Raw genomic sequence first — 9,265 nt, 5'->3', positions numbered from 1 at the left:
ACAATCACGGGCATTTAAATTAACTCCATCCCGCTACCACTACCGGAATTTAAATGTCCCGTCTCTTAAAGGTTAATCATTTGCCACCAAAAATCAAATCTATGTCTAATGACTTGAAAATTTTTAAAATTCAGTTGACAATATTTTTATTGCAAAACTCTTTTTATACATGTGATGAATTATTTAGTAACAAATTTGCCTAAATAAGGATAATAACACAAACAATTTTAATATTGCATAATTTTATGTATAGTGATGTAAGACTGCAAATTTAACACATGTATTTTTAACTATTATAATGATTACAAGCTGTAGATATATTATAATTGTATTGTACTATATTAACTATGTGACTGGTTCTATATCTATGTATATGGATTTATGGAATATACAATAAATGAATGAATAAAACTAGAATCAAAACATCATGTGCACATAAAGGAGAATTGTATGTGCTTAGCAGAAACACTGAGAATCCTGAATTAGTAAGATACTACAAGAAATATTGTAAAATTTTATCTGATACCATAAAGTTAGCAAAGAAGCATCATTATAGTAGGCTTATTTTAAATTTTAAAAATAAAATTAAAACTACTTGGGGTATCATTAGATCTAAAACTAATACCAAGTCACGCAAAAATATAATATCATCAGTAAGTATTGATGGGAAATCATATAATAAACCACAAACTATGGCAAATATTTTTAAAAATTATTTTAAATGCCACCAAATCAAATGCAATCTAACAAACCTACTAATGTACCTAACCCCTTAAGTTACCTTTTTGAGGTGTATAAACAACCGTTTCCATACATAGATATGACCCCAGTAACTAAAAGAAAAATTAAAGATATAATCAAGTCATTAAAATGGAAGAATTCTAAGGGATATGACGAGATTTCACAAAACATCCTAAAAATAAGTATGCCTTTTATTTTATCCCCATTAGATTACATATACAATTAATCATTGAGTTTAGGTACATTTCCTACTCGATTAAAATATTCACAGATAAGTCATATTTTTAAAAAGGGAGACAAGACAGTTATGACCAATTATAGGTCAATATCCTTGCTAACATCTTTTTCAAAAATTTTTGAAAAGGTCATTTGAAATAGAGTTCAGTATCATATAGATGCTAATAATATTCTTGCTCAAGAACTAAATCATCCACTGATATAGCTATACATAATCTAATAAATAATATTTTAATGGCACTTAATAGTAAATTATCAGTAGGAGGACTATTCTGTGATCTAACCAAGGAATTATACTCTGTAAATCACAATGTATTATTATCCAAACTAGAGTTTTATGGTATTAATGGCAGTATTGGAAAATTGATTAAATCCTACCTGAGTGACTGATATCAGAGAACATTAATATTTTGAATTGTCTCATTCTGGTCCGCTGCACTATTAAGTTAGAAAGTTAATAGAATTTTCCATCCAGTGCGGCAATAGAGGTCACATCACTTCTATTATTCTTGCCTTACATGTTTCGGTTTAATTAAAACATCATCAGAGGCACTTTTCATACAGCAGGAGACACTGTTAATTAAGATGGTTTGATGTTCACTTCCAGTTGTGTTATTCACAGATGTATGTTTCGTATTATTGTCATAGGTTTTAGTTACAATGGCACCTGTTGTCGTATAAAAACATAAACATGCAGAATAATTGAGTATGCCAATAGGCTATACGTAGCACAGGAATTGAACCTTTTAATTTTTGGTTGGCATACTTTGGTATGATGTTTTTGTTTTTACATGTTCAATTAAGCCATATATGAGCATTAATTTTCAGTAGTTTCCTTTTCGTATTAGGATACTGATTTACCAGGCTTGCTTGACTAGCTTCTGTTATTTTGAATTGTCTCATTCTGGTCCGCTGCACTATGGAGTTAGAAAGTTGCAGCCTCCGTAGTCTAGGGGTAACATTCCCACCTCATGACTCAAGGTACGCGGGTTCAAACCCGGCAGAGGTCGTGGAATTTTTAAGGGTGGAAAAAATTCAGGGAACAAGTCCTCCGGGAGTGACTTTAAGCCGTGGGTCCTGTGTCGTAGAATTACGGCATGTAAAAGAACCTCATGTCTCTAGGAGACTTCTGAGCTAAATTAGGCAAATTTTCCCGCCCAAGTAGTTTCCAATGCCTCCGGTAGATGGGGAAAGTATTAGGTACCACTGCCAGATGAGGACCGACTTCGCTGACAGAAAGGGACTAATTATCAGATACCACTGCCAGTAGAGGGCCGACCTCGCTGGCAGAAAGGGGCTGATAATGAGCACCAGTACCAGTAGGGTATGGAGACAGTAGAAATTAAAGGGGGATGCACAATGGACCAATAACTGGTATAAGTGCATGGGGAAACCCACCTCCTCCAACAATGAATGAATGACTGAAGTTAGAAAGTTAATAGAATTTTCCGTCCAGTGTGGCAATAGAGGTCACATCACTTTTATTATTCTTGCCTTATATGTTTCGGTTCAATTAAAACCATCATCAGAGGCACTTTTCATATGGCAGGAGACACTGTTAATTAAGCTGGTTTGATGTTCACTTTCAGTTGTGTTATTCACAGATGTATGTTTCGTATTATTGTCATGGGTTTTCGTTACGATGGCACTCATCGTATAAAAACAATTCAAAATAATAGAAGCTAGTCAAGCAAGACTGGTAAATCAGTACTAATATGAAAAGGAAACTACTGAAAATTAATGCTCATATATGGTTTAATCGAATGTGCAAAAACAAAAAAAAAACAGCATACCAAAGTATGCCAACCAAAAATTAAAAGGCTCAATTCCTGTGCTGCGTATAGCCTATTGGCATACTCAATTATTCTGCATGTTTATGTTTTTATACGATGAGTGCCATCGTAACTAAAACCTATGACAATAATATGAAACATACATCTGTGAATAACACAACTGAAAGTGAACATCAAACCAGCTTAATTAACAGTGTCTCCTGCCATATGAAAGTGCCTCTGATGATGGTTTTAATTAAACCGAAACGTGCAAGGCAAGAATAATAAAAGTGATGTGACCTCTATTGCCGCACTGGACGGAAAATTCTATTAACTTTCGAACATTAATAAATAATAATTATTCTATGGGTACTTCTGATTGGCAGAAAGTTAAACAAGGTGTGCCACAGGGTTCAATACTTGGCTCCTTTTTTTCTTTCTTTTATATATTGTAACGTGTTGGGTTACTGAAGACGCCGTTCGGATCGTCAACTGTTTATTCAACAACCTACAAGTAACGGCTACAATTAATTATCACACAGTTGTGGGGTTTCACACTTTATAACCCTAATTGCAATAATCTGTTAACACTGTTGCAGGGTTTCACAATTTATAACCCTATTCGCAAATCAGTTCACTCTGTCTTCAGTAGTCTACACGTTTACAGTATGGGAGCTATGTATCACTGTATCACACACTCCCAATTACACAATTACACATGCGTCCGGTTCTTCTTTCCGTGACGGCTGCTATACTCCAACTGTAGTCGGCCGACTGGAGAACTGTTGATAACACACTCGCTCGTAGGCTTGCTCGGAACTAACTCGGAACTGAACTCAGCGATGGCTACATTACAACTGACTCACGCTTACTGCTCAGCCAGCTTATAATCTGTTCGATGTTACCTGTTGCCCGCGTCAACTGTGTCGTTGCGTGTCGGGTCACAGTAGGAACCGGTTCCACGTCGTCCTGTTGCGTCACTGCGCGTTGCGCGTTACATTACCGTGCGGAGGGGGAGGGGGGGGAGCGCTGACTCACCCGCCGCGTCACTGCTGGTGGGGGGGTTCTCCGTTGCGCAACATGTCACACTGCTCCCTCCTTAAGGCTGTTCGTCCCGAATAGCCTAACGGTGCATCCCTGTTAATTTTTTTTGGAGGCTGTTCTTGCAGCATTGTCCCGAATAGCCTAACGGTCCATCCCTGTTAATTTTCTTTGGAGGCTGTTCTTGCAGCATCTGTTCTCCGGCCGTTACAACCGCTCCCTTCTTAAGACCAACTCGTCTTGAGCGGTTTCCTTTCAGCTCGCCAGAAGATCCAGTTGTATCCCATTCATCCATCGCTTTCTCCCATGGCACATTCACTCTCTCTGGGGAGGCCGGTTCTTCTACATTACCTGTTCCTCCTCTGCTTGAAGTCGATTTTTCTGTTTTGGAGGGGGTCATCCCCTCCATAAGGTTCAGTCCATGTTTATGTCTTCCATGAGAAGTTCCTTATGTCGACGTAACAGCTCTTGATGCGTTGTTTGCACTTGCTGACATCGTCGTTCCTCCTGGTCTTCCAGCCACTTGCTGGCACGGGACTGTGGCGCTAAATCCTTTCTCCAGTATCCGAAGTTTCCCTGGGGAGTTTCCTTCTTGAAGTCATATCTCCGTCGTCGTGCCACTGTCGCGTGACGGGATGTCTTCCTGCAGATGGCAGCCAACTTCATCCGGGATTCATTTTCTCCTCGGGTCCAAGAGTTCCTGAAGATGTTTCTCCTGCGCCATGACACTCTTGCATGGTGGGACACCTTCCTGCTGACAACGGCCAATTTATTCTGGGGTCCGCAATTTTCCCATGTCAAATTCTTCATAATTCGTCGCTTTCGGTCCCTACGCCTTTTCTTCTTCGGTTCTCGGATCGGCATTACTTCGGCGTCTTCTACGGGTACCTCTCGTAATTCTGCCACCTCAGGTTTCCTGTTTGCTGAGGTCGGCTCTTCTTCTTCTGGATGTGCCTCCATTTCTTGGCAGGCCATCATCTCTCTGACCGGTATTATTTCGGGGACCTCTACTTCTTGTGCCGTGCTTGCTTGGGTTCCTCTTGTCTCTGTGGCAGTCTTTTCTCACCAGGCGGCCATTTCTTCTTGCCATGCTTTCGAGTCAGCGTCCATTCTGGCCAGGAGTTCCTTGTGGCTGATCTCCGCCCTTTCTTGACAGGAGTCTAATTTGGCCAGGAAATCTTCTCTGTCTTTTTTTCTATTTGCTTCCGCCTTTTCTTGATGGGATCTCATGTTGGCGTCCATTCGTGCCAGCATTTCTTGTTTGTCGGTTTTCATGCTGGCGTCCATTCTAGCCAGCATTTCCATCATCTGCTGCATCTCCATTTTGTAGCAGTAATACTCGATGCACAATAATTCAATTACTTGTCAAGGCGTGTTCAGGTTCATGAAACAATTCTGACACAAAATTGTCACGTGTCTAAGCAATGAAGATGCCGTTCGAATTGTTAATTGGTTTATTCAACAACCTACAAGTAACGGCTACAATTAATTATTGTTGCAGGGTTTCACACTTTATAACCCTAATCGCAATAATCTGTTAACACTGTTGCAGGGTTTCACAGTTTATAACCCTATTCGCAAATCAGTTCACTCTGTCTTCAGTTGTCTACACGTTTACAGTATGGGAGCTATGTATCGCTGTATCACACGCTCCCAATTACACAATCGCACACACGTCCAGTTCTTCTTTCCGCGACGGCTGCTATACTCCAACTGTAGTCGGCTGACTGGAGAACTGTTGATAACACACTCGCTCGTACGCTTGCTCGGAACTAACTCGGAACTGAACTTGGCGATGGCCACATTACAACTGACTCACGCTTACTGCTCAGCCAGCTTATATTCTGTTCGCTGTTACCTGTTGCCCACGTCAACTGTGTCGTTGCGTGTCGCGTCACAGTAGGAATCGGTGCCACGTCACAGTAGGAACCGGTTCCACGTTGTCCTGTTGCGTCACCGCGCGTTGCGCGTTACGTTACCGTGCAGAGGGGGAGGGGGGAAGGGAGCGCTGACTCACCCACCGCGTCACTGCTGGTGGGTGGGGTTCTCCGTTGTGAAACATGTCGCAATATTAATGACTTGCCTTACTTAATAAATAAAATATCAAAACCAATTTTGTATGCCGATGATACCAGCATACTATGTTACAATTCTGATTCTGTGGAACATATAATGATATTGAAAACGATACTGGGAAAAAACAGACACATGGTTTATGAATAATTTATCATTAAATTTTAACAAAACTAACTACGCGCATTTTTCATCAAAAGTAAATACTATATCAAACATAAATTTAAACTATAAGGATGTTCAAATTAAAAATAATTGTAATACAAAATTCCTAGGACTAATCATAGATAATACCTTATTATGGAATGATCAAATAAATCAGTTGGTAACTAAGCTGAATGCAGCTAGTTATTCTATTAGAACCCTATCTGCAGTTATGACTCAGGAGAGTTTAAGGATGATTTATTTTGCATATGTACATTCCATTATGTCATATGGAATAATATTTTGGGGCAATCGACTCATAGTAATTTAATTTTCAAAATCCAAAAACGAATAGTGAGAACTATTATGAAGGCAAGAAATAGGGACTCTTGTCATCCATTGTTCAGGCACTTAAATATTCTGCCCTTATATTCCCAATATATATTTTCGTTTTAAATTTTTGTTGTTAAGAATTTAGATATGTTTAAATTTAATTCTGCTACAAACAGCATTAACACCAGACAAGGTTTTGACTTACATTTTCCAAGTAACAAATTAGCTGAAGTGCAGAAGGGTGTATATTATTCAGGAATTAGGATATTCAATAATCTACCACAAGGCATCAGGAATCTATTAAATGATATTACTAAATATAAACAGGCTCTAAAATAGTTTCTTCTTGCTGGTTAATTTTATTATTTAAGTGAATATTATGAATGGAACACAAGGGGTGATCTTGGTTCTTATAAACAGTATCTAAAATTAACCTTAACAGTCCTATTAACTAACCAAAAATATATAAATAATCATATATTTTAGATCTGCATATATACCAACTATGACTTTTATTTATTTTAACATACAATCTCTTGTTGTTCTATGAATTTATTTATTTATGAATGTATTTATTGCCATAATAATTTTTAGTACACTTCTGAGAGAAGTTATTTATTCCATTTATTGTTCATGCACGTTAGATATTTTTAGTTTTTCTTTTGATGTGTGAATGATGTAACATACATTATTTGATATTGTATTGTTTATTGATAATATTCATTCATATGCATTGTTTTTATAAACTGGATGAATTTTATAAGATAAATAGTTCATATATTTTCATCTAGTATTTAAGTCTTGTTGTAGTCACATTTTATTATGTTTAGTGACTGTACTGTCTGTGTTTTATATTATGTTATTTTGACTTATTCCAGTGATTGGGTGGAACATTTGTTTTGATTTTTGACATTTTCTATATCCAGTGGTGCGTCAACTTGTTTCTCGCCCTGTAATTGGATCCACTTGAATATAAGAATAAAGTAAATTAAAATAAATTAAATTAAATTCTTCAGTTTACCACAGTAACCCATTAGTGTGTATCATGGGTGCTGTTTAAAAGCAGACAATACAACTGTCACCCAGCATCCCACTGATAGCACACATGAATTACTTTTGATGTAGTTGCCATTAAAAAAATAGTCAGAACACAATCCTACCATGACAAGATAATAATATGCACCTTCACACAGGATATAAACAGTCATTCAATAGTACATATATATGAGTGGAAACAGTACATTCTCTGAAGCAGAAAAGTGCACTGGAATTATGTAAACTATTATACTGACTATAAAAAGAGTATGATATTAAATTAACTTTCAATATAACTGGATCATTAATAATTAAGTATCTGCATTATACTGGGTCAACCACAGGTAAACAAAAGCACAAATTATTTTGTAAATGAACAGCTTCAATTGATCACACAAAACTCATGCACCATTTGAAGGTGGGTTGGTGGCTCAGCACATTGATGTTTCCATTGTTTCAATTTAAGTCAGAATTACTGGATTTTTGGACTTTGCCCATTGTCCAGTATTCTAAAAATTAGAAAACACAACGTTTCTGAAACTGGATTTATTTCTGTTCCAAGATGGGGGGGAGATACCTACGTTGTTGAGTCCCTCAGAAAGAGCTAACCTCAGTCACTGGACTGGTTAGCTCTTTATAAGGGACCCAATAGAGTAGGTGTCTCCCGTGTTCTAAAGTCTAGAAAACACAACGTTTCTGAAAATGGATATGTTTCCATCCTCAGGTGAGAAATGAGGAGGTGTTTCCCCTATTCTAAAAGCTAGAAAACACAAGGTTTTGGAAACTGGATCTGTTTCTATCCTCAGGTGAGAGAGGAGACACATACTCTATTAGGTCCCTTAGAAATAGCTAACCAGTCCAGTGACTGAGGTTAACTCTTTCTAAAGGGCCCCACAGAGTAGGCGTTGGACCCCTCATTTCAGGACAGAAACAGATCCAGTTTCAGAAATATTGTGTTTTTTAGTTTTTATAATACCAGACAATGGACAAAGTCTGAAACCCCAGTAATTCTGAGTGTTAACCACAAACAACAGAACCCTTTAGAATCCACTTCAATTTAAGTATTTATTGCAACATCAGAATCTCCAGTGAAAGCAGCATCAGAATTTTACAAACTTGAATATTAAAGACAATAATTAATTACCTAATTTCTAAACATAGAAAACTTTGTGATTTGATAATTTCAAAATAAATACATTGCATATTTCAAGAAATGTAAATTTCAATCCGTGTTACTAACCTACAATTGTCACTTTGTCTTTTAATAATATTTTATATTATTTTTTATTTACAATTATGCTATTGCAAGAATGGATAATTTGCATATAAGGCCCCCATTCCATGTCAACATTTAATTTACTTACCACCAGGTTCAAATGTCAAGTAGCGAGCAGCAGACAGTTTATGCTGGTGATGTTTCATTACATAAAACTGCTTAACTTTCTCATATGCTGGCTGAAAATTACTGCAGGCTCTTTTTCCCAGCTCCTGCAATTAAAATATTCCAATATGGGGTATGTAATCGTTTGATATTATGCAGTGGCATAAAAATGTGTGACCACCTTATGAAAAATCTAACAAGCATCACAGTTTTAATGACATCCTCAGGCAAGAATTATGTATAATTTAGAACTGTGTTACCTCAGATTGAAGTGTGCTCTTATTCTGCAAGCATATGCAAAACATGTTGAAATTTGAGCAAGTATTAATTTTGTTTATGTATAGCTAAGGAAGGGCTGTATGCAAATAAGGGGATAGAGATGTCATAAACTGAAATATTACTTACATCTGTCACACAGAAGGATGGTCAGTAACATCTATGAACTGAGTTTTCACAGAATATGGACACTCTGGTTCTTACAGCAATAACTGAAGACCACAAAATACAA

The 9,265-nt window shown here is 37.2% G+C and overlaps 1 protein-coding gene across 10 annotated transcripts in view; it reads right to left on the bottom strand.

Moving 5' to 3' along the window:
• LOC111872212 overlaps positions 1–9,265 on the bottom strand; it is a 106,515-nt gene that overhangs the window by 46,881 nt on the left and 50,369 nt on the right. For all 10 annotated transcript variants that reach the window (XR_004513878.1, XR_004513879.1, XR_004513880.1 and 7 more), the window contains exon 7: positions 8,741–8,864. Coding sequence is in view for 6 of the 10 variants with exons in the window: in XM_033754609.1 (XP_033610500.1) it covers positions 8,741–8,864 (124 nt within the window). In the remaining 4 variants the exon portion in view is untranslated. The remainder of the gene's footprint in view (positions 1–8,740; positions 8,865–9,265) is intronic.

This window comes from Cryptotermes secundus, unplaced genomic scaffold (genome assembly GCF_002891405.2).
Source record: "Cryptotermes secundus unplaced genomic scaffold, Csec_1.0 scaffold710, whole genome shotgun sequence".
Classification (NCBI taxonomy): domain Eukaryota; kingdom Metazoa; phylum Arthropoda; class Insecta; order Blattodea; family Kalotermitidae; genus Cryptotermes; species Cryptotermes secundus.
This window is presented reverse-complemented; position numbering and strand designations above follow the sequence as displayed.